Source organism: Scylla paramamosain, chromosome 40 (genome assembly GCF_035594125.1).
Source record: "Scylla paramamosain isolate STU-SP2022 chromosome 40, ASM3559412v1, whole genome shotgun sequence".
NCBI classification, from domain to species: Eukaryota; Metazoa; Arthropoda; class Malacostraca; order Decapoda; family Portunidae; genus Scylla; species Scylla paramamosain.
The window spans coordinates 4,265,501-4,291,996 of NC_087190.1; the positions used below are offsets into that span (position 1 = coordinate 4,265,501).

At 41.6% G+C, this 26,496-nt stretch overlaps 1 protein-coding gene across 9 annotated transcripts in view; it reads left to right on the plus strand.

The window, feature by feature from the left end:
• LOC135092728 (uncharacterized) overlaps positions 1-21,595 on the plus strand; it is a 156,072-nt gene extending 134,477 nt beyond the window's left edge. For 6 of the 9 annotated variants that reach the window (XM_063991378.1, XM_063991370.1, XM_063991379.1 and 3 more), the window contains 4 exons: positions 12,023-12,148; positions 12,445-12,675; positions 12,923-13,088; positions 13,558-14,466. In XM_063991378.1, the coding sequence (XP_063847448.1) occupies positions 12,023-12,148; positions 12,445-12,675; positions 12,923-13,088; positions 13,558-13,691 (657 nt within the window). In that variant the 3' untranslated portion in view covers positions 13,692-14,466. Of the gene's footprint in view, positions 1-12,022; positions 12,149-12,444; positions 12,676-12,922; positions 13,089-13,557; positions 14,467-16,365; positions 20,161-21,533 lie in introns of those variants that run through there. The other 3 variants (XR_010263044.1, XM_063991371.1, XM_063991372.1) reach the window with 3 other exon arrangements.
• Positions 21,596-26,496: the final 4,901 nt, after the last annotated feature.

Here is a 26,496-nt window from a genome sequence, read left to right on the forward strand (position 1 = left end):
TTTCTACAAAGATTAAGTTTGTTTATAGAGTACTTGAGATTTCTGCTAGTGTACGTAAAAAATACAAGCTCTAAAGCAGACTATATCACCTATTAAATCAATAGAATTTTGTCCCAAAACTTGCTGCAAAATAATGAATATGACAACATATAGGGGCGCCAGCAGCAACCCTGCTAAGGTCGATATACAGGCTAGAGCCAGCTCTTCCCCTTCTCTTGCTAATCTTACTAGTGGAAGATCATACTTTTCAGGTATGAGATACTTTACATAGTTCATTTTCATTGTCGTTTGGTCAATCCTTTAATCAATCTGGTTTATGGCCTCATGCAAGAGGTCACAACAGCTCTGTTTAATTGCTACTCTCCTTTCAGAATTGATGGTGCTAGATTTCAGATCATACTCAAATTTGTCTCCAAGTTTCTCATTGCTGAGTAACCTAGTGCAGCTGCCGCTGGCGGTAATCTCTGTAAACTTTTTGGAGCAAAAACTGCTCCAATTTGGAGCAATTTTGTGGGATTTGGATGTGAAGCTTGAAAAGCAGCATTAAGAATTTCAAAATTTAGAAGATAGGGCAGGCAAAAAAAAAGTTTGGTAAAGTCTGTTACTTTTATCAAGAAGCATTTTTTTCAGTAGTCTGGCAGTATAGTTTTGTCAACCACTGAGGAAAAATATGCCTTCATTTCTTCCCATCCAATTAAAATCTGTTAAATGCATTTTTCTCTTAAAAGCCCATGTGTTTTACCTGGGTTGACAAACTGCTCATGATTTGTTACTATTTTTTTTTATAGCTGCATAGATGTTCTTGTAATCTTCTCTGCAAAAACCTTACACTGAACCAGTGTGATATTTCAGTTATCACGTAGCTCTGGTTATATGGCCAAGAGTTAAACACTTTTCAGCACACAAGGCCAGACTGTGACGTGCATTTAATGGATTTGATATCTCGATTGATATATTTGAATTGTGCTCACCAGCTAGTTTATTTGCACTATCTGTTATGTGGGGTAGCGCTTGGAACAGGACAGCCAGGAAGTTGTAGGTTCTTTATAGAAACACGTACAGATTGTGGTTTCTATAATAAGGCCAGGAACAAACGAATAATACCGAGGCAGACCCTGAGCACATGGCTACCTTGGAAGCACCAGCCAGACTGAGGATTACAGGGTTGCCAAGCGTACAATAAATGGAGGTACAATATGAAAGATGGTACGGCACTTTACATATCAACAACTCCCTCCACTCTTGTAGCACTGTCTCAAGCGAAACTCTTTTCTCTGAGCCCCTGGGAACGACGTGGAATAACTGGGGGAGTAACTGAACCGGACATACTTTTCTCATCCAAGCAAGGGACCACAGGGATGTGGGGAAGGGGTCGTCACTGCTGGGTGTCACTGGTCGCAGGAAACGGCGGTTGCGTTGCCAGACGCGTCCGCTAGGGAGACGTACCTCGTAGTCCCTGTTCCTGCTGCGGCTCATGACCACGCCAACCTTGTCCCAGCGGAGAAACGTCGGGTCCAGGATACGGACTGTGGCCCCAAATGCTTTGCTTAGGGAGGATTCGGGCGTGCTGGTCATAGAAAGCCTGCACCTGGGCAGCTCGGGCGGCAGGGCGACGGTCGCAGATCTCCCGTCTTAGCCTGCCAGTCCGCGGAGGATTCCGGGTGGGCAGGGACGCAGGAGCGAAGTGGGCGGCCATACATGTGTTGAGCAGGGGATCATTCTGTGAAGTTGGGAGCGTTGCGTGGCTCCAGAAGACCTCTGGCGAACTCTTCTGTGTCGATGTTGCAGGAGGGGGCTGTCTTCAGGATAAGGTGCTTCACTGACTTGACACCCGCCTCAGCGTGGCCGTTAGACTAGGGATAGTGCGGCGAGTTCACTACGTGGTGGACACCCCAGCGCTCCATGAAATTCTGGAAGTCGGCGCTGGCGGAATGGGAACCGCCATCGGTACTTAGGCGAACACCCACCTTCCGGAAGTAGTGGCAGAACATCTGGATGATGCGCGAGGCGGTGGTGTCCCCACCACACTGGACAACTGGAGTCCAGAGTGACGAGGAAGAACTTCCCAGCGAGTGTGAAGTTTGCGGAGACGGACTCAAAGGGCCTGGAGGGGTTGTCGTCACACCGGTTAACATGCTTGACCTTGTGAATTGGCTTCGGGAACTCCCGTGAGATGATAGCCAGTTCCTTGCACTGGCCATAGGAGAGGAGTGGGATCTGGACGCCTTCGTGTACTTGAATCCGGACGACACAAGACCTCTGCCCGAGCCGTAAGATGGCTTGGAAGCATCCCAGGGCAGGTGCCATCTCTGAACCATCCGCCGTCAACGTGTGCACGGGAGGTAGAGGTTGTAGCCTGCTCCTGGGGATCTGTAGCATGCCGAGGTGTCGCTGGCCGATAACGGTGACGTCCGCGCCGGTGTCTGGCGGCATCTGGAGATGTGAAGTGGATCCTCCATGCGTTAGGTAAATACACACGGGCTTGGGAATCATGGCGTTAGACGCTGGACCGGGAGTCACACAGCGGCAGGAACTAGTTTTCTGGCCGTAATCCGTCTTTTTCGCTCGGCAGCGCCTGTCGTAATGTCCAGTCTTCTTGAAGGAGCGACACTGGACTTCCTTGGCAGGGCAACTGGAAGTCCTTGCCCAATGACCCTTGCGTCCGCAGTTGTTGCAGGTACCGTCGGCAGCAGGGCACTGATCAGGCGCGTGCTGGCGGGAGCAACACTGGCAGGACTGGGTCGCCTCAACGGCTGGGGGCTTCCCTCGCTGTCCTAAAGGCGCCTGCTGAAGTGAGGAGATGGCCTTGTCGCGTCGTTTCCCTTGCTTGTAAGCGGAGATGGAGCACAGCTAACTTGGTGACGACTGGATGGCGGATGTTGTGTTCCGGGGAGCTTCATATCAGCGGCAGCAGGTAACCAGGTCCTGGAGAGGTGCTCCTGTGTCCAGAGAGATGAGACGTTTAATTAGTTCCTCCTCTCTGATGCCCATAAGCAAAACCATCTTCAGCTGGGTCTAAGCACAAGTCACTAGATCGCCTGAGCAAAAGTCGACCTCTTCAGCTAGGTTCTTCAGACGGACATAGAAGTCAGAAAAAGACTTGCCGGCCGCCTGTTTGCAACACGGAAGTTCACGGCGGCGTAGATCCTCGTTTCGTTGAGTTTTGAAGTGGGACTGCAACACGTCGAAGACATCTTTCACCGCTAACTGGGTGTTAGGTGCGATCCTAGAGTCCTTTGGACCTCCAAGAAAACGGACATCCGTAGCTGGATCAGTTGCTTTTCCCTGGGGAGTCGCTACAGGTCGATCATGACTGAGAAATCATGCCACCGGCGGCGCCATTGCCTGAACGTCTGGTAGGTGGCGTCGCCTTGCAGGATGGACGGACTCTGAGCCACAGGTTTTCCCGTAGGGGGCCGAACTACAGACGTAGGAGTTACAGTCATGATGATGGGTAGTGTAGCGGCTGTAGTGGCAACCATGGCGGCAGCTGGAGTAACGACTGTAGTAACAACTGTGGCAGTGGGTAGAGTTGCGACTGTAGTGGCCGTTGTAACGGCAGCTGCAGTGACAGGTGTTGTAGCGACTATAACAACAGCTGTCACGGCTGGCGGAGTCGCCGCGAGACCGGCGAATGCAGGGTGATAGGCTGGGGCGAGAGGGCTGAGTGTTGACAAGTGGGTCAGGTGAGTAGGTTGAAGACGGCAGGTGTTGAGCGGGCATTGCCTGAGCCAGCATCATCTGTAGCAATGTCATGAAACGCTCGTTGTCTTCCCTGTGTCTCGTTTCCTCTGGTTCTCTTTGTGACTCCTCTGCTTGTCTCCTTTCTTCTCTTCCTGTCGTCGACGCAAGTCCTCCTCTCTCCGTCTGTCTTCGTCCTCTTGCCTTCTACGCAAGTCAGCTGACAGACGAGACTCCTCCAAGTACTTTATGAGATGTAGAACAGTCATCCCGACATGCGTGAGGAGCTGGGTGGGAGAGAGGCAGGAAAGAGTGGGGCAGGTGGGGGGTGAGTAACGGTGGCTCCAAGGGGAAGCCTTCCCGCGTGCCGTGGTCGTCTGATGACTCAATGGCCCCATGCTGTTGTTTGGTGTCTCCGCACTCGGACGAAAGACGCGAATCCGACATAGTAATCTATGAGATCCGTGAACAGGCAGAAAGTGCCCCCACAAGCAAAAGAAAAACCCATGAGAGGCTGGGTCTTAGAGAAAAGGACAGTGTGTGTGTGTGTGTGTGTGTGTGTGTGTGTGTGTGTGTGATAGTACCTGGTAACTCGTTCGTCGGCAGCGCGGCCAGCGCCAGAGTATACTGCAGTCACCCGCTTAGAGCTGAACCTTGTGACATAACACTGGAGGCACACCAGGAACAGGGAGCGCTGCAGTCCGCGAGGCTGTGGCAAAAAAAAAAAAAAAAAAAAAAAGTTCCTTGGCTCATAATACTCACTGTGCCATGTTATGTGGAGTAGCTGTCGGGACAGGACAGCCAGGAAGTTGCAGATTCTTTATAGAAACACGTACAGACTGTGATTTCTATATTAAGGCCAGGAACAAACGAATAATGCCGTGGCAGACCCTGAGCGGGTGGCTACCTCGGAAGCACCAGCCAGACTGAGGATTACAGGGTTGCCAAGCGTACAGTAAATGGAGATACAGTATGAAACATGATACATTACATATCCACACCATCCAATCCCAACCAAACCAATGTTAATGTTGTTTGATTTGAGAAAATCACTAATTGGATCAAACTCTGGCCAACAAGTATAATACCTAAGAAAGCAGTGAAAACTGTTCTTTCTTGGAAAAATACTTGGCACCCAAACATAAATGTAAATATAGTGTTGATGTACAGAAAAATAGATATCTTTAAAGAAAGGAAACGATAGAAGGAACGACGATCTATCTAAAGACAAAAAGGAAAAGAAGGAAGCACAGTGGGTCACATATGATATAAGGAAAGGATAAGCAAATAGTTAAAATAGAGGGATGTATCAGACTACTAGATTCATATGGCACAAGGAAGGAATAAGAAAAACAAAAACAAAATTGAGAACACTGGGTTTGCAGTAGGCGATTCATGCACAAAAAACTTGTTGCAGTTTTATTATTATTATTATTATTATTATTATTATTATTATTATTATTATTATTATTATTATTATTATTATTTATTTATTTATTGTTTTTTTATTTATTATTATTTTATTTTATTTATTTATTTATTTATTTTAATCTATTTATTTATTTTTTTCATTTTATTTATTTATTTATTTATTTATTTATTTATTTATTTATTTTTATTTATTTATAATTTTTTTTTTTTTTTTTTTTTTTTTTTTTTTTTTTTTTTTTTGACACGCGCTTTGCACTTTCATCGCCAAGGTTTGTGTTTAATAAACGGAAACGACACACGTCTGAAGATATTTCCCGCATCGAGACCCAATGATCAAACAATGACACCAAAATGCACCAAGTTACTTGATGTGGCTTACAGTTCACTGAGATGCGGTTGGCGGCGGGGCTTCTTTATTTCCATCGTTAACGTTTGTGGTCAATATATGAAGATTACACAAAATCACACACTCTTGTTTGGAGAATTCTTTCGCATCAGGATCCGATGGCCAGACAAGGGGGAATCTCGACACTGCCTGAGCTTCGCCGCTAAAGTGATACGCGAGGGCCTGCTGACATATCTGGCTGGTACCCGAGGGACGAGTTTTAAACGCACCTATCTTGTTTTGGGCCATTTACACATACTCTACGCAGATCATGTATGGTTTAATACTGAAATGTTTATTTCATATTAAATAATCTAGCACAGATTGTGTAAATAGGACAGAAAAGGACAGATTTCACTTTTTTTTTTTTTTCTTTGTGTGTGTGTGTGTGTGTGTGTGTGTGTGTGTGTGTGTGTGTGTGTGAAAACTCGAGGATAGCCGGATCTCAAAAAAGGACAGAACTGGCAACCATGCGCCGCACACAAAAACAGACGCGTCAGCCAACCTGATGTGGCAGAATAAAATGTCCGTCGTGTCCGAATCCCGTGTTGATTGCCAGACGTGCGTTGCATCACCCATTTACACCTGGCCGGCGTCCGACTCTTGAACACGCTAAACTGGTTTAGGCTAGGTTAAGTTAGGTTAGGATTAGGTTGGGCCAGGTTTAGACTCTCATGAATAGGAAAAATGAGTCTTAAAAATTGTTTGAAATCGTTACAATAATAATAATAATAGATAAATAACTTTGTAACATTAGACTAGGTTAAATTAGAACTAGGTTTGGTTAGGTTTATACCCTCATGAATAGGAAAAGTGTCTTAAAAACTGTTTGAAATTAATACAATGGTAATATTTGAGAAGTGAAAAAGGGAAATGATAATTAGCTACAACCGAAAGATGACGGACATCAGCCGCAATCTTTTAATATTTCCTTAATAGCATCGAAATATTTCTGGTACTCAGTGATCTTGTAACATTATAATATTTGTGATACACTATTATTAGCGTTAACGTAAATTTTTGAGTATTAGGATAACGTGTAACTATAAAATCGAACTTCATACAAGACATCGTGCTGAGTGATTCAAAATATCATAGTTTATCATACTGAACAACATCGCCCGCTTACATACAACCTTCCACTCGGACGCTTTTAGACCTCCTCACTGCATTTCGCTCCATGAACAAGTGTCACGGACATTTTATACTGCCACACAGGCCGTATTACTTCGAAAAGTACTTGATTCCGTCCTGGGAAGGCTAGCTCCGCCCCTTGCAGTGACAGACATTGCATGTGACTGACTCCTCATTAACTGCTACCAATACTAATACTAATGCTTTTTTTTTTTCTTTTATTTAGGAGGGACATCGGCCAAAGGCATTAAAAAAAAAAAAAAAACACTTAGATGCCGGTCCCCGAATAGGGTCCGAACCGGTAGTAGAAAACTGAATGATAATTGTCTTGAAATTGAAAGAGTTTAAGTCAAAAGAAGGTGAAAATACAGAAGCAGGCAGGGCATTCCAGAGTTTACCAAACAAAGAGACGAATGACTGAGAATACCGGTTACCTCTTGCATTAGAGAGATGGACAGAATAAGGATGAGAGAAAGAAGAAAGTCTTGTGCAGCGAGGCCGTGGGAGGAGAGGAGGCATGCAATTAGCAAAATCAGAAGAGCAGTTAGCATGAAAATAACAGTAGAAGATATTAAGAGATATAATATTGCAGTGATGAGAAAGAGGCTGAGGACAATCAGTTGGAGAAGAGCAGTTGATGAGACGAAAAGCTTTAGATTCCACCCTGTCTAAAAGAGCGGTATGAATGGAATCCCCCAAACATGTGAAGCATACTCCATACATACACGGATAAGGGTCTTGTACAGATTTAGGAGCTTGGGGGATGAGAAAAACTGGAGGAGACGTCTCAGAACCTCCTAACTTCATGGAAGCTGTTTTAGCTAGAGATGAGATGTGAAGTTTCCAGTTTAGATTATAAGAAAAGGACAGACCGAGGATGTTCAATGTACAAAAGAGGGACAGTTGAGTGTCGTTTAAGAAGAGAGGATAATTGTCTGGAAGGTTGTGTTGAATTGATGGAGGAATTCAGTTTTTGAGGCATTGAACAATACCAAGTTTGCTCTATCCAATCAAAAATTTTAAAGAGATCAGAACTTAGGCGTTTTGTAGCTTCCTAGCATGAACTGTTTACTTCCTGAAGGGTTGGACGTCTAGCAAAAGATGTGGAGAAATGCAGGATGGTATCACCAGCATAGGAGTCGATAGGACAAGAAGTTTGGTTTAGAAGATCATTGATGAATGACCGTCTACCACAGCTAACAGCAATAGAACGGTCAGAAAGGAAACTTGAGATGAAGTTTCGGAGAGAAGGAGAGATAGAAGCTGTAGGAGGGTAGTTTGGAAATCAAAGTTTTGTGCCAGATTCTATCAAAAGTTTTTGATGTCTAAGGCAACAGCAAAAGTTTCACCCAAATCTCTAAAAGAGGATGAACAAGATTCAGTAAAGAAAGCCAGATCACCAGTAGAGCGGCCTTGATGGAACGCATACTGATGATCAGATAGAAGGTTATGAAGTGATAGATATTTAAAAATCTTCCTGTTGAGGATAGATTAAAAAACGTTAGATAGGCAGAAAATTAAAGCAATAGCACGGTAGTTTGAGAGATTAGTTTTAGGAACAGGCTGAATGTAGGCAAACTTCCAACAAGAAGGTAAATGTTGACTGACAGAGTTGAAAGAGTTTGAGTAGGCAAGGTGCAAGCACGAAGGCGCAGTTTCAGAGAATAATATGAGGGACCCCATCAGGTCCATACGCCTTTCGAGGATTTAGGCCAGCGAGGGCATGGAAAATAATATTGCGAAGAATTTTAATAGGTAGCATAAAGTAGTCAGAGGGTGGAGAGGGAGGAACAAGCCCTGAATCGTCCAAGGTAGAGCTTTTAGCAAAGGTTTGAGCGAAGAGTTCAGCTTTATAAATAGATGTGATAGCAGCGGTGCAATCTGGTTGAAATAAAGAAGCAAAGTTATTGGAAATGTTTTTGGCTTGGTGCCAGAAGTTACGAGATGAGTTAGATCTTGAAAGATTTTGACACTTTCTATTAATGTAGGAATTTTTGGCTAGTTGGAGAACAGACTTGGCATAGTTCTGGGCAGAAATATAAAGTTCAAGTACTTTTTGTGGACCACCTCTCTATCATGTATAGCACGAGCACAGGCTGTGTTAAATCAAAGTTTGGAATGTTTAAGTCGAGAAAAAGAGTGAGGAATGTACGCCTCCATTTCTGACCCTATCACCTTTGTTATGCACTCGGCACACAGAGATGTGTCTTTGACATGGAAGCAGTAGTCATTCCAAGGAAAATAAGCAAAATACCTCCTCAGGTCCCCTGAACTAGCAGAGGCAAAACACCAGAGGCACCTCCATTTAGAAAAATCTTGAGGAGGGATTCGAGCAATAGGACGAGATACAGATATGAGATTGTGATCAGAGACACCCAATAGAGAAAATAGGGTAACAGCATAAGCAGAAGGATTAGAGGTTATGAAAAGGTCAAGGGCGTATGTCCAAGACGGTCAGGAATACGAGTAGGATGTTGCACCAATTGCTCTAGGTCGTGGAGGATAGCAAAGTTAAAGGCTAGTTCACCAGGATGGTCAATAAAGAGAAAGGAGAGCCAAAGCTGGTGGTGAACATTGAAGTCTTCAAGAAAGGATAGCTCAGCAAAATGGAATGTGCTCCACTCTGTAAATTAACCAGTCAAAGAATTTCTTATTATCAGAGGAGTTAGGTGAGAGGTATAAAGCACAGATAAATTTAGTTTGAGAGAGACTTGAGTTTGAGAGTGGATTAAAAATGAGGATAGAGAAAGTAGGAGGAAACAGGAAAGGAGCTACTGTCGGTTGCCTCAGACACACATGTTTCAGTAAGGAAAAGAAGATGAGGTGTAGTATAGGAAAGGTGGTTTTCTACAGGCTGAAAATTAGATCTAAGACCACGAATGTTGCAGAAGTTAATAAAGGAAAAGTTGATGAGGGTGTCAAGACACTTAAAATCGATACCAGAAGAGCAGCCCGATCTGAGAGCAGTTCCGAGGCTGGTGTAGGAATCGCCATGATGATTCAGATTTTTGAGTGAAGGATGTGTGTCTAATTAGGTACTTGTAGTTTTGTGTGAAGGGAGAGAGTTGTGTTTAGAGGGCAGACTGTGACTACCCCCTTGTGTTGTGAGACATATAAAGAGAAACAAACGTTCAGTGAGGTCACAGCTGGGTTTAATGATAAGTTCACAGCTCCCCCTGATCCAGTGCTTTAGACTTCACTGAGAGTAATTATCGTTTCGGCAGATGCCTACTGCTACTGTCTGCCTCTCTCTCTCTCTCTCTCTCTCTCTCTCTCTCTCTCTCTCTCTCTCTCTCTCTCTCTCTCTCTCTCTCTCTCTCTCTCCATGTCACACAGGCCCGCTCACTATGTGACAATAACATTTTAATAAGGGAAATTATATATATATATATATATATATATATATATATATATATATATATATATATATATATATATATATATATATATATATATATATATATATATATATATATATATATATATATATATATATATATATATATATATTAGCCTACACAACTTTGTGGCCACAGACGCGCCAGACTTAGCAGTCTCTCGCTTTCTTTTCTCTCTTTTTCTCGCTATTTCTCTGCTCTTTATTCTCGCTGTATGTACAGGGTGCAACAGGGTGACTCACTTTCTGTCCCCCCACCATCTCCTCCCTCAGTTCAATGATATCAAATAGCATTTTACAGGAGTATTTTTAATCACCGCAATAATGTTGTCATTTAATGAACTCAGAAGGGTTGTGGTGGGGTGGTAACTTCACAACCCTTTGTTAGGGAGGAGAACACAGGATGTGTTGGTGGCCTCTGTGTCATGTGAGCTTCATTGGCAGATGAACAAATTCTTCTAACTGTTGCCTCACTCACGTTGGTGGCTTTTGCTGTTCGGGCAGCAGCTCTTGAGGGATCAAGTAATGGCCCCCTATTAGCCCTTTCTTTCAAAAAATACTCATTTACAGAGTAAATAAGCTCTTTTTCTCGGCTGTGGAGGTGACGAAAACGAGCAGGAGATGTAGTTTCCATCCTCGCTGGCGGCGCGAGAGGAAATGACCTATGGATTAACATGGTCAGTCTGATCGTGTGACCTCACTCGATCACCCATGAGAAGTGACAACGGTAGGAGGAAACGTTGTGGTGTCTGCCAAAAAAAAAAAAAAAAAAAAAAAAAAATTATGCAGGTATCATTAAAAAAAAAAAAAAAACATATATTACACTAACTTGCCTTTTTAGAGCATCACAATGTATATATATACTACGACATCATATAATTCTGAGGTAGGAAGCACCTAACATAAATTGTGTCTTGGTGTAAGTGTTGCAACGTCACAGGCCGGGGAACCCCTGGAAAGGACAACGCCCAAACGCTCAATTCAAAATGGTCAGACCATACCCAAAAACGTCTACCACAACTATTTCAACCTAATGGCACCACTGACATTTCATTTACCTCTAAAACTGAAGTCTTCGTTCAAAACTTTGGTAAAAATTCTACCTTGGATGATTCAGGGCTTCCTTCTCTCTTTCTATATCATGGCTCCCAATAAGGTCGTTCACAACGATGTTTTCCAAGCCCTCGCTCTTAAGTCTTAACTCTTGGAAGGATTACCGTGGATATCATTGAAGTGCTCGTTCCAGAATAAATGTCAGAGTACACTACCTTAAGGGATGCCTGCATTCCTTCAGGGTGTTCTTCAGATGTGTGGTCATTGACTACCACGCGCTGTGTTTTGTCGTGAAGGTAATCTTGGAGATGTAGTTGATCGCCACAGATCCCCAGGCTTCTACGCTTTGGAATGGTGTCTTGATGCCACACCTTACCAACTTGTTATGTTTAAAGTATGTGGTCTTTCATATTTACATAGTTTACAAATTGGATCGTAGGGATAAATATCCTTGCTGATATCTGTGTTTGATGGTGGAATGCAATTCCGTATTGTTGGAATCAACAATTTGACAGCAAAGAATTGTACGAGTGAACTGACAAATGTACTGTGGGGCAACACCACAGACATTTAATGAACGTGTTTATAAAGAAACGCCTGGAACTAGAAGATGCTTCGGTTCGGTGTTTTGGTGAATAATTTTTTCCTGCTACATTAAGAAATGTTATTTTTGATATCGAAAGCAATAAAGAAGTGAGTATCTCCATGAGTGGGCTGCAGGCGTGGATTATTATAATGGGCTGGATTACGTGAATGTGCAGATCGCTTAGCTTTTTATCAGTTTAATCAGCGAAGCAACAGCTTAACCAGGATGCTGGAACTGAAGTAAGGTTGAAGATCGGTGGGTAGAATGTGACAGGGAATGATAATCCTGTACTAGACATATGATGAAGATAAACAACAGTTAATAAGCATTCTGTTAACTTTTATTTTTACTTCAGGTGGAGGCATTAGTATACAACTTATGGGGAATGACGGAAGTTGCCTCCTTTGGTATCGGCTGCATTGTTACACAGGACTGGAAAAGCCTTTGTATTGGAAAAGTCTTGCCCTTCTTCGAAGTTAAGGTATACAGTTTTTTCCATATTCAATAAATTGTTGAAAAGATCTTACAGTTAAGTACGAGTAAGTGAAATGATTATTGAATACTGTGTGTGTGTGTGTGTGTGTGTGTGTGTGTGTGTGTGTGTGTGTGTGTGTGTGTGTGTGTGTGTGTGTGTTGTTCATTAGAATGATTGAATGATTGAATGTTTAAGAAAAAAAGGGAAGGCACCGCAACGTCATGGTCATATGGCGCCGCTACAAAATGTTCAAAACAACTAAAATGATATCAGAATAGAATTAATGAAGTTAACACCTGCAGGTAGTGGACCCAAGTAGCGGGCAGCTCTTGGGGACTGATGAGCCTGGAGAAATATGTGTGCGGAGCCCCACCACAATGATCGGCTACGCTAACAACTCGGCTGCTACCTCCTCCATGATAGATGCTGAAGGTTGGGTTCACACGGGTGATTACGGCTATTACGACAGCCAGGGCTTGATCTACTTGACTGACAGAATTAAAGACCTCATCAAAGCTAAGTCATCTTTCCAGGTGAGGAAAAAATAAGTGAATAAATAAATAAAAAGAAAGTGATAATTTTTATTTTATTTTATCAACCAAGTTTATTTTTGTGTATGTGTTATTTTCATCATAAAATTTTCTTTTAAGAGAGAGAGAGAGAGAGAGAGAGAGAGAGAGAGAGAGAGAGAGAGAGAGAGAGAGAGAGAGAGAGAGAGAGAGAGAGAGAGAGAGAGAGAGAGATTCCAACCTCCAACCTCCAACCTGCAATAATTTGCAGGTACAGCCGTCTGAACTGGAGGATTTGCTGCTACAACACCCACATGTGGCTGAAGCTGCGGTGATTGGCGTGTGTCAGGATGACTTTGAGGAGATGCCGCGGGCATTCGTGGTGCTGGAGCCAGAAGCTCCCGTCCAACCTGAGGTCCTCCAGCGGTTTGTCAATGGTGAGGCAAGACATATCATTGATGTTTATAATGACGCATGTAAAATATTCAATGAATTTTCATTTGTATAGAAAAGGGCAGTTCCAGAAAATACGAAATGAAATTATGTTACAAATGTTTTAAAAATTCATCAGCTATGTATCATTCAAAGCCTTGAAAATTCATGTGTATATAACATTTTCTACATAGAATTACACATTCTTTCACCTCTTTCAGTATTTGCAGAAACTCGCGTTACACCCTGTATATATATATATATATATATATATATATATATATATATATATATATATATATATATATATATATATATATATATATATATATATATATATATATATGAGAGAGAGAGAGAGAGAGAGAGAGAGAGAGAGAGAGAGAGAGAGAATGTCAGTATTCCCAGAGTCAGTATTTCTATTATATTTTTGCTTTTTTTCATCCCACAATTAACTGCAATTAACGTCGCCAGATCGCGTTCCTGACTTCAAGCAGCTGACCGGCGGGGTGTGGGTGGTGGAGGAGATCCCCAAAAACAGCACTGGCAAACCTCTGAAGCGACAACTCAAGGCTGGTCAAGTTACACAACTGGCATCCTGCTGTTGATTACTACGCAATACCTTTGCTTTCGTGGAACTAAAAGTGAGGGTACGTGGGTGTTGCCAATTTCAATGACAAAATATTTTGTCTGTGTTTATCAATGTCCACTTTCTTACTTATTGAGTTTGTTCTAAAAAAAAAAAAAAAAAAAAAAAAAAAAAAAAAAAAAAAAAACTTTACTTCATTTATTTCAACTTCTAAATCATTTACGTCTAACTACAACATAAATATATTTTCAAATCTGTTCACAATCTTATCAATATAGATTCTACAAAGTTCATTATCCACGTAATTCGATAGTTTAGATAGTATTTAACACAGTTAATAGCAGTACATTATATAAATATATACATAGTAATATGAGTAATTAATACACTAATATATTAAACATCTTTATATTAGTCAGCTGAATTGCACCCTTACTTTAATCCCCATATTTACTTTTACAATCGTTTGTGTAAATGTTGAAAAGAACAGGTGACAACACACATCCCTGGGGAGCTCCTGTGCTTGTAACTATGATGTCAAAATTGATGTTAGATATGCTGACAAACTGTTCACAATTTAAGAGGCAGTCTAGTATCCACAATATGAGATTACTGTTAACATTCACGGTTAACAATTTGTCAATTAGTAGGTGAGATTGAATGGTGTTGAAAGCGATAATGAATTACACGAATATAAGAATGAAGTTTTTCAAGCTGGCTCGTTATTTCGTGATTCATGGTTAAGACAGCATTTGTACACTTCTCCCAGATGAATAAACTGGTGTGGATCATTATACTCACTAACAAACCTCCACAAAATATGCTTAATGATTCCCCGAGCGGAGAAAGAGGATTCTAATTTTGTTACTGCACATCTTTACAACCCAATGTTTCGGCTGGCCCCTAGAGGGTACAACGATGATTTGGTCAGGAGCTCTTTTTGGTGTCCATCTCATATAAAAATTGCTATTTCAAGCTCGAAAATACCTACTACGTAACTTTTGACGGCTCATCTTTCTTATTTCATGACATTTCTTCGTCAGACCCACCTTTTTTGCGTATTTTGCATATTTCGATTTATTGGCATGTGAGCAAAAATTTCTGTCTAACAACTCTCGTCACTATCACCTCCTCACTACAGCTGGAGCTCGAGTTCGGAAAATGCGCGAATTATTTGCCATAACTCATTTAATATACGGGATATATATATATATCAGACTTAGCAGTGACTGTAGAATCAAGATATATATTGTAAAAACTTGACAAAACAAAAAAGAAATTGGTATTACGACGAATTAAACTGTAAAGATGTAAAAAAATGTACGTAACATGTTTACTTATGCTCGCTATTTTCAAAAGTTAATCATTGAATGCTGAAATATATTATTACATTAAGTAGGAAAACTCGTGAACACGACAGTGTGATCAGAATGGAGATAAAGCTCCACATATTGAAAACACAGAGCCATTTATAGCAACATACCACACGCCGCAACCATCACGGCGACGCGACACTTGCCGTGATGGTTGGTGGTAGGGGAGGGTCCTTGGTAAGGGGGACGTGGCAGCGGCGACACAGCGGAAACCTTCCAGAACTGTATATACAGGGTGTAACGCGAGTTTCTGCAAATACTGAAAGTGGCGAAAGAACGTGTAATTCTAAGTAGAAAATGTTCTAGAAAGAGAGAGAGAGAGAGAGAGAGAGAGAGAGAGAGAGAGAGAGAGAGAGAGAGAGAGAGAGAGAGAGAGAGAGAGAGAGAGAGATGGTATAGATATAGTTAGCTAGATAGATAGATGTGCATTTATGGGCAGGCTGGGATTAAAAAAATTGGTAGGCAAAATTCGTCTCACAATACCTCAGATTCCATCAATTAATTCCATTCAAACTTGTAATAAAAGTTTGTTGAAGAGAAGTGTATTAGAACAACCTCCATTACATGAAACACCTTTGCTTTTCTGAAGAAAAGTTACATATTTTCATTGTTGAGTTCTTTTCCTGGGTTTTTATTTATTTATTTTATTTCAATTTATTCACCAACATAACCAATATAACCCAGCCTCTCTAACCAAATAGGGGGTTTAAAGAGGACTAAGGCAATCCTTTGTTGTAACCTAACCCAGCCTTCCTAGCCAAATTAGGTTTTAATCTTTTCACTGCGATATGCAACAATTCACAACACTAAAACAATGTATGAAATCTTTATAAACATCTACAAGGAAAAGAAAAGAAAGGAAAATAGATTACGCAATTTGTAGCCTGTTTAATGGTTACAGATGGCAGCAGAGCAAGAGAACATGTCTCCGAATAGTTAACGAGCGAGGAAGGATCCACCAAATAGCAGTGAAAGGGTTAAAGAGGACTAAGGCGATCTTTTGTTGTAACATTACCACGTACGACCCGGTCTGCGACGAGTCTAACTAAACCCACCCTCACCTTCAGGAGTATCTAATGCTAAACAGTGCCGCCCGCCATGTCAATGGTCGGGAAACGAGTACCGCGGGGGCAGGTGAATACAACCCTGACTTTCTAATATATGATCTAATCGTTGGCCCTGGCCATCGGTGTGTAAGACAACAGTCATCACATACTACCATTATAGGCATTGTTTTCAGGTGTGAGAGTCCGTTTATTACCCTGATTCATGACAATACAGAATATGCAGCCCTCCTTCAGCAATTTCCTACGCTCACAGAGACTCTCCAGCAGCGAGAAACCACTTCCCACGCCGTACACCACCACACTGAGACAACTGGCCCATCAGTCTTCGCTCGGCAGCCTCCGTGCCGCAAAGGCAGAGTTCGATTCCCTACTAAAGGATGGAATTATACAAGCATCCGAGAGTTGTTGGGTGTCTCCTCCTCATATGGTGCCAAAGCCTTCAGATGAGGAGTGGCGTGCATGTGGGTACTACAGAGCACTGAACAAAGTTACGGTGCCAGATAGATATCCAATCCCACATATTCAAGATTTCCATCTGAAGTTAAAAGGACAAACTATTTTTTTTCAAAAATTGATTTAGTGAGGGCCTTCCATCAGAAACCAGTGCACCCACCAGACATACCTAAAACAGCTGTCGCCACAACATTTGGATTATTTATTTATGAATTTTGGTTTACGTAATGCTGCACAGACCTTCCAACGACACATGGATCATATTTTGCGCGACATGAGATTTGCAACGGTGTGCATCGACGACATTCTTGTGGCATCAAACAGTAGGAAGAAACATTGCACTAACCTTCGGGATCTGCTGACTCGCCTTTGAGACAACAATATCAAGATTCATCCAGCTAAGTGTGTTTTTGGAGTAGAGGCAGTGGATTTTCTTGGACATGAAATTAGTAAGGAAGTTATTTACCCTGCTACAAAAAGTAGAAATTATTCGTCAGATTCCACAGCTAACTTCAGCGAGTTTCAGGAGTTTCAGCTCAGGGAGTTTCCTTGGAGTTGTGATCTGTTACCACCGCTTCATCCCCAAAGCTGCAGAGAAGTCACACCTATTCCATAATCTCCTGAAAGGTCTTCCCCACAGATCTACATTTATGCTTAAATGGACGCAAGAGGCTGCAGCTACTATCGCTACCATTAAAGAAGAAATAGCTCGGTTTCCTCACCTTACTTATCCGGATCCTGAAGCACAACTGCAGCAGACCAGCAAAGGCGAGGTATCTCCAATCGGTTTCTACTCTAAACGCCACCATGCTGCCTAAATCAAATATGCTGCATTTGACCGAGAGCTACTGGCAATATACATAGCTGTGCAACATTTAAAACACCTTCTGAAGGGTAGGCAGTTTTACATCCTCTGTGATAATAAACCCTGAACATTTGCTATGACACGCCCTTCAGACACCTACACTCCACGAGTGCAGCGACAGCTTTCATATATCTCTGAATTCACGACTGACATTTGTCATATTAGGGGAGTGGAGAATCCTGTGGTCGACGCTATCTTGCGCTCCATCACTGCCATGACTCAATACCCACCGCCGCTTGAGTACCAACAAATCACTAACGCGCAAGAGACCGACGACGACCTAGTTGAGTTTAGAAGAAATCCTATGTCTTTAGAGCTTCATCCCTTCCAGGTTTCTGGTACATCCCTTCAGGTGTGGTGCGACGTGTCGGGAAGAGTCATCCTGGAGTCAAAGCCACGCGACGACTCAACTCGTTCTGTGGTGCGACCTCAGATTCGCTCTTGGACCCAGCAATGTATCTCCTGTTAGGCATCAAAGGTTCATCGTCATGTGAAGGCTCCATAGCAACCCTTTCCTTTACCAAGATGTAGGTTTCAGACGGTTCGTGTGGATATTCTAGGTCCTTGGCCTCCATCTAGAGGACACAGGTATTTGCTAACTAGCACTGATCATTTCACCAGATAGACTACAGCAACTCCAATGCCTGAAATCTCTGCAGAATCGACAGCTTCAGCATTTCTCTGAGGATGGGTCTCTCACTTTGGCGCACCTAACACAGTCATAACTGACCGCGGTGCCCAGTTCGAATCCCACCTATGGCAGGAGGACTGCTTACCATCCACAGGCTAAAGATATGGTTGAAGGCTTTCATCGCCACCTCAAGGACGCCCTGAAAACTCATCCTTACCCGTTGACTCTTTACTGCTTGTGATGCTCGCCCCTCGAATCACAACAAAAGAAGATTTGCAAGTCCAGTAGAACTTAACTTCGGCCAGATCCTACCAGGGCAGTTCTCTGCAGCGATGAACAAAGAGAATAGTAATGACAAGTACGCATTTCTGAACTCTAAACATCAGATCACTTCAAAGATGTTCGCTACTCCACCTCGCCAGCCTGTATGTGAGAATAAAATGTAACATGTTATGATCAGAACTTCCAAGTGGGGTTTTCTTCACAACAGGGTAGGTGTCTTTTACAATGCAAAACATAAGATCTAGTGTGTTCTTTCCTCGGGTCGTGCATTCAACGTATTGCTCGTAGAAAGTTATTTGGTCGTGAAAATTACAGCCAATAATTTAAACACTTTCAGGGATACTATTTTCAAATTTCTTAAAGCGGTTTGACAACAGTTCATCTGCCACTTCCATATTAACAGATGGAGGTACATATACACTGAAAATTAACAGGTACAGTATGAAACTCCCTGGGTAAATAACAGGGTCGACAGGACACAACCATGTATTCTAGATCATCACATTAATGACACACACACACACACACACACACACACACATTTATATCTTGACACTTGGTTCAGGCCTATGAGCTTAGAGCCCAAAGTTTATTAACACAAGAATTACACAAAGATGAAATAGTGACCTGAAACTTTCACACTAGCAAGATTGATGTCTATTTTACCACTCAGAGGGCATCTTAAAATTCATTGTATGGTTTAATCATATCCACAATTCAAATTTAAGATTAAGAAATTTCGTGATATAAAAACTTTATTATGCAACAGACTTAACGTTCACTAAGTTTCATGTCTGGCAGACACACTCTTTATAAAAGTTGTGGATGATTCCCAGATGGTTCAGTAGGTGAATGGTACAGCTACGACCTATCCTGATACAAAGATTTATTGGTCAGTAATGTATAATAAAGTACCCTCTTAAAACTATTGAGCGTTTTACATAAAACCTTCCTTGGGTTCCTCCTTAACGCCTGTAGGTTCAGTAAATTTCCAATAAAGCACAGGCAGAGATGACTTTGTGAACACACATTGCACTAATCTAGCATTAATCTACTGATTGATTTAAGCTGAGGCCGCAACATCGCGGTCATCTCGCGCCGCTGTAAACAACCAAGATTGATTGATTGGTTTAGGTTATGACATCGCTACAAAACTTTAAAAGCAACAAAGAGTGTAGATTAGAATATTGATATTAAAACAAAATTACAGGTACGGTAATAATGTTAAGAGATCACTAAAAGTAAACATAAAAAAAGGAAATGGGATGAACCATCAAAACCTTAAGTGTTAAAAATGAGAAGGTTGGTATTTTAATGTATTAATTCAATTAACTTACAGAGCGTACTGACTTGACCCCATTGACCCAGACCACTGTGTCTAGCATTGTTCGTTGACATTGACCACTGAGCCAGATATCTGGCGTTGTTTCTTTTTATGCTTAAGACACCGACTCTACTGACCCAGATATCTGCCGTTCTTCGTTAGTGGTATAGTAAAAACAAACAAAAAGTCACTAAAAATGCAAGCATATAAAAAGAAATAGGATTAATTAGTGAAAAATGAGGTTCTACAAATGAAGAAGGTTGGTATTTGAATATATTAATTTCAAGTGAGCGGTATTTGGAGTGGAAGCGCTGTATCAAGGAATTAATGCTGTGGAGAGCTTTGCCACGGCCGAAATCAAGCTTGAATGCCCGCTAGTGACTGCGGAGGCGCCGGTGAGCGGAGGACCTGCCAGTGACGAGAGTAAATTTCCTCCTCGGAAATTAATTGGAATGACCTGGCAGGTGGTGTGACCCCCGTGCTGCAAATTAAGGTTTGTATTTGAATATATTAATTTTAAGTGAGGGGTATGTGGAGTAGAAGTGATGTGCCCAGGGATTAGATTAACGCTTTGCCACGATAGTGAGATGTTCACTCCCTAACGGCAGAGCGCAAAAGAGACAACGAACCGTACATCTGGCATACTGTTCATGCATGCGCTGATCCCGAGTTATGAATAAACATCAAGTGAATTTACACCGGTGTAGCGTCAAACACGGGACCTTTACAAATCCAGGAACAAAAGGGATCCCACGTGCATGCGTGGAATATTGCTGCCCTGTCAGTCGCTAGACCACAGAGCAGTGCGCTCGACACTGTTGGTGAGTTTTCAGTTGCTCTCATCCTTTGGGGTGTACAGGCATCTCTACTGCGGTTAAGGGCCACCCGTCGGTATTTTCAGTGAAAAATCCGAAAATTCATGAAAATGTGTTAAGTGCACTGAAAAATCACCAAAGGTCTTGGCAACACCACAACGAAGTTTCATGGCGGTACTGCGGTTCCAAGCATGTTTTTTAACTATTAAATGGCCGGGAGGCGTGGTTTGTTTACATCGTGCCCTTTAATATTTTTGCTATTATTACTCATGTTTTCCCTCTGTTTTATATTTTTTTTTTTCGTTTTTTTTACGTTTTTTTTTTTTGTAGAAGAGTCACTTCATATAAAAGAGGTAGTTGGCAACACTGGAGTTGGGGGGAGGCTGGCCTCCAGGCGATCGACACCCCCCCCAGTGCTGGCTGACACCACGTGGAAGGAGAGAAGTTACGTGCTCCCTACGTGGTGTTACCCCCGTGATTGCCTTTATTCGGGCTTTTACTTCTTGGTGTACACTTTCCTCAACTTGGAGGCATTGCAGACAATGCCTAGGCCAAAGAAGAACGTGGCTTTACGTCGCAAATGTGCAAAAATTGCGACAAAAGCATCTTCTGTTGCCGCCAAGCGAAAGCGTCAGGCGGCTTCTGGGAGCGGGGACGCACCGCCACCACCACCTCCGCCACCTGTTGCTTCATGTTCACGTGAACCAACGAGTGCACAGAAAAGAAAATCTCTTGTGACTGAACAAAAAGAACAACCACAAGCTAGTGAGATGAAAACACGATCCATATTTTCTGAAGAGACAGTGAAAGAAATTGTGGAAAGCATGCTATGTCCATCATGTTCTCAGAACAATGCTACTGCTACCTTTACACACCACCAAATAGACACGTACATTCAAGTGGAGTGTTCATGTGGTCACGTAATTGCAGATACTAAAAAAGGTGTGCAAGTGAAAGAACATTGTTATCCCATGACAACATTATTAGTGTACTGCATGATGATGCTCGGTGTTGGATACGCTGGTGTTGACAAACTGATTTCATTTTTTAGCTTGCATCATGAGATAAGGAACAAGATGAGGAACAAGAACCTGCGAAGAGACTTGGAGTATGCAGCTGGAGGCTTCTGACTGTCACTGTCTTGTCAACAAATCCTTTTTTCTCAAAAGTAAGTTATTGTGCTTTAAGTTGCTACTGTTCCGTCAGTTTTTATGGTATTTACATAATTTTTTTTTTCACTGTGTTTGTCATTAAATTTTCTATAAGATAGAAGGATTTTTTTTTAATAAGTGTGATATGGAATTTTTATACAGGCGTAAATGCCGAGTTTATAGACACAGCGACACTTGTTGATGGTTTTTTATTATTTGCGTCATTAAAAATCATATAATTGGAAAAGTAAAGCTTCTGTTTTGTTTAGCAATGATTACTTTCTTCAAAAATATTTTTAAAAACTTATTATCTTCATTAGCTTCAAAGCCTTAGTCGGTCAAAGTTCGCTTAAAATTTTAGTATTTTTTCTACATTTTTAATTTTTTCTCTTTTTCTTTTCCATGTACCATCTTCAAACTTTCTACACACGTAGGTATCTTAGCATTATGTCAATAAATTTTCATGAAGATTGATTGAGAAGTTTATGATTAACCCAAAAAATCATCCTGAGGTTAGGTTGGGTTAGATTAATTTAGTTCTCTCTCTCTCTCTCTCTCTCTCTCTCTCTCTCTCTCTCTCTCTCTCTCTCTCTCTCTCTCTCTCTCTCTCTCTCTCTCTCTCTCTCTCTCTGTCTTATACTGATTCACATTCACTAATTCGCTCTCGCGCATTTTTTGCCTTCCTCTCACGATAATATATATATATATATATATATATATATATATATATATATATATATATATATATATATATATATATATATATATATATATATATATCCTTTTATTCATAAAATTCATTAACATGGGTGTTGCAAAGCATAAAGCAGGTTTGGCTAGTGGTTGGAAGGTGGAAGCTCCTTCGTGATGCAGTACGATATCTGCTGGCAGCAACATCCCACATGCCCAGATCCCTTCTGTTCCCAGATTTGCAAAAGGTCTCCAGTTTAATGCAACACCGACGTTACACGAGTAAATCGAATAATATAACGGTTTTGGATTGAAAGTAGTTAAGACATAGCCTATGGCACTCCTTGAATCAAGGAGCCTCCTACCATATTTCATCACAATTAGTTCAATGTTTTTTTTCCGTGAAAAGCGGACACATCCACACACAGACAGACAGACAGACAGTGTGTTTTATTATATAAGAAAAAAAAAAAAATCCAAGCTAACAATGAATGAATGCTTGACGCCACCATAAAAAATGTGTTACAGTATACTTGACACCACTATCAAGAATTGGGTTATGGTGACAAATTTGCTTGAATAATATAACGGTTTCGGGCTGGAAGTAATTAAGACTGTTACCACTAGTTCACCACTCTTCCTAAATTGGTGATAGTTATTTAGATTTAAGGACTGATGATAAATTAACGAGGGTTCTCCTTATCATTTGAGACGGTACTATAAGGTAAATAAGTGTCTGGAATTAAAATTGTAATGGGCCATTTGGTGTTGTATTTTGTTATGTTCTTTTACCTATGCTTCTGTGTACACATTTTTGTATATTCAATATGTTTATTGTATTATTACTTTCTTCTATGTGTCATTTGATAAAGGATTTTGTGGATGATTATTTAAACTACTATTGTAATGACTGAAAGGGGGGTGGGAGGAGAGACTCCGCCCACGCCAGTTAATGTGGAAAGGGGTCAGGAGCTGGGAACTCGTTCCCTTGTCTGAGAGTGAAGCGGGCAGACGGCGACGGGTGGAGAGCTGAGGGGTGGAGCGGTGGTTGTGACTACCCATACCTGGAGTAGGATTGCGGTTGCTGTCCCTACGTTTACGTGGCTGGCGTCACGAATCGTGTGTGGCTGTGCTGATTGCTGGAGTGGTGACAGTGCTGCACGTGGTGTGTTAAATGCTATGTGTTGACATGATTGGGTGTCATAAGAACATAAGAACATAAGAAATAAGGGAAGCTGCAAGAAGCGACCAGGCTTACACGTGGCAGTCCCTGTATGAAACACACCTACCTATTTCCATCTGCTATCCCCATCCATAAACTTGTCTAATCTTCTCTTAAAGCTCTCTAGTGTCCTAGCACTAACTACATGATTACTGAGTCCGTTCCACTCATCTACCACTCTATTTGAGAACCAATTTTTTCCTATCTCCTTCCTAAACCTAAATTTTTCAAGCTTGAACCCGTTATTTCTTGTTCTACCCTGGTTGCTGATCCTAAGAATTTTGCTTACATCTCCCTTGTTATAACCCTTATACCACTTAAAGACTTCTATCAGGTCCCCTCTTAACCTACGTCTCTCTAGAGAATGTAAATTTAACCGCTTCAACCTCGCTTCGTAAGGAATACTCCTCATCCCCTGTATCCTTTTAGTCATTCTCCTCTGTACTGATTCTAATAGACCTATATCTTTCCTGTAATGTGGGGACCAGAACTGCACAGCGTAGTCTAGATGAGGTCTGACCAGCGCCAAGTATAACTTTAATATTACTTCCGGCCTTCTACTTTTAACACTCCTAAAAATAAATCCTAGTACCCTATTTGCCTTGTTTCTGGCTTCTATGCATTGTTTCCCTAGACGGAGTTCAGAGCTAACTATAACTCCTAAATCTTTCTCGTACCCTGTACCTACCAGAGTTTGGGTGTTTAATGTGTACCTATTGTGTGGGTTTCCTCTACCTACGCTAAGCACTTTGCATTTATTGATATTAAATTGCATTTGCCATCTATCCGTCCATTCATTCATTCTATCTAAGTCTGTCTGCAAGGCGATGGCATCCGCTTCTGACCTAATTAATCTACCTATCTTTGTGTCATCCGCAAATTTACTAACATCGCTACTAATTCCACTATCCAAGTCATTGATATATATTAGAAATAATAATGGCCCTAATACTGATCCCTGTGGCACCCCACTAATGACATGACCCCACTCGGATTTCGAGCCGTTTATTAGCACTCTCTGTCGCCTGTTACCAAGCCATGACCCTATCCAACCTAACACCTTCCCATCTATCCCGTGCGCCCTAACCTTTCTCAGGAGCCTTTGATGGGGCACCTTGTCGAATGCTTTACTAAAGTCCAGATATAAGATATCATAACTATCACCATTATCTACTGCCTCGTACACCTTACTGTAAAAACTTAACAAGTTTGTCAGGCAAGACTTCCCCTTCGTGAAGCCATGCTGTGACTGATTTATCAAGTTATGTTTGTCTAAATGTTCCCTAATGTTCCTGGCTATTATTGACTCTAACATTTTACCTACAACTGAAGTTAAGTCATATGTTTTATTGTGTTGGTGTAATACATTAGTCTGTAAAATACGTTCAATCTTGATATTGCATTTAATTATCCAGAGAAGGAGAGTGAAATTGTATGTATGTGTATGTGTGCCCGTGTGTCTGTGCTGTGTGTTGGATGAAACTAGTCCCCCAGGTTAGCTGTGTGTGTGTGGTAGTGTGTGGACAGCCATTTGCTTTCCTTGGTGTTGCAGTGAGAGGGTAGACATCGAGGAAGACTGGAGGTGACAGAATTGGGGGTCTGCCCGCGATATCTTCATTGTGTGATTTGTGATCAGTGACTTCATGTATGTCGCCATACATTCCATTCCACCCGCAAGTCTCGCTACCCTGCGTGATACTGTACTCCTGTGGCCACTGTTCATGGACATGCGCTTCTGTACTCTTGAGGTTAGTATTTATAATGACAGTGATTTGTCAAGATGGCGAACCATGTGGAACAGTTCATTGACTCCTTGAATGTCCACTACTTGTATCAGTGTAGTAGAGAAGAGCTTGGTGTGCTAGCAGATAGATTTGGTGTTAAGTTGACTGCTAGGCTCAAGGATGACATGCAGAAAGAGTTAGTTACGATGTTGACAGAGAAAGGTTTGTTGTGTGTGGAGGAACAGCACGTCCATGAAAGTGGACAAAGTGAACTGGAAACAAATAGTGCAGGAGTACGGTGGGAAATGTCCGGCAGTGAAAGGTACATATTGGACAGAATGAAATTAGAGGTGGAACTAAAGAAGGCAGAAGTGGAAACGAAAAGGTTAGAGAAGGGAGACGGTGATTTGAGACGGTGATTTGAGAGGTGATTCGGGGGATAAAAAGGCTTCATTTGTCCCTGATTTTGTTGAAAGTGAGGCAGAGGACTTCTTTCTCCAATTCGAGAAGGTAGCAGAGTTGAGAGGTAGGCCAGTGGAAGAGTGGGCACTCTTAGTACAGATAAAATTGAAAGGAAAAGCCAGGGAAGCTTATAATGGTCTAACTGTTGATGAGTGTAGAGACTATGCCGCTGTTAAGGAAGCAGTGTTATCAACTGTACGTGTGGCTCCTGAGGTACATAGATTAAAGTTTAGGGCGGTAAATAAATAGATTAATTGATTAATTAAATAAATCAAATAAAAATAAATAAATAAAATAAATAAAATAAAAAAGTAAATAATTGCACATCCCTGGAAATGGCAAGAGAGTGTACCCTAAAGTTGGATAAGTGGGTCAAATCTGAGGATGTTAAAAATGTGGAGGCCATGAAAGAGGTGATTTTGTTAGAGCATTTTAGGAACCAAATACATCCTAACATGAAGTATTAAATCATGAAAGCTGATATAAAGATCGTAATGGAAAGAGGACGTAAAGCTGACCAGCTTGAAGCAGCATATGGGGTATGTAGGAGGGATGTGGGAATCAAGGTAAATACGTCAAGTCAAAACTATTTCACATGTACACATAGTGTACATCCTCGTCACTTGAGTAGGGATTGTCAACAATCAAGTAAGGAAGCAAAATTTTCCTATTGTGGTCGTTTTGGCCATAAAGGATTTCATTCTGAGAACAGTAGTTTGGCAGGTAAGCCAAAGGAAGTGGCACTGAGTGTAATGAGGGAACCAT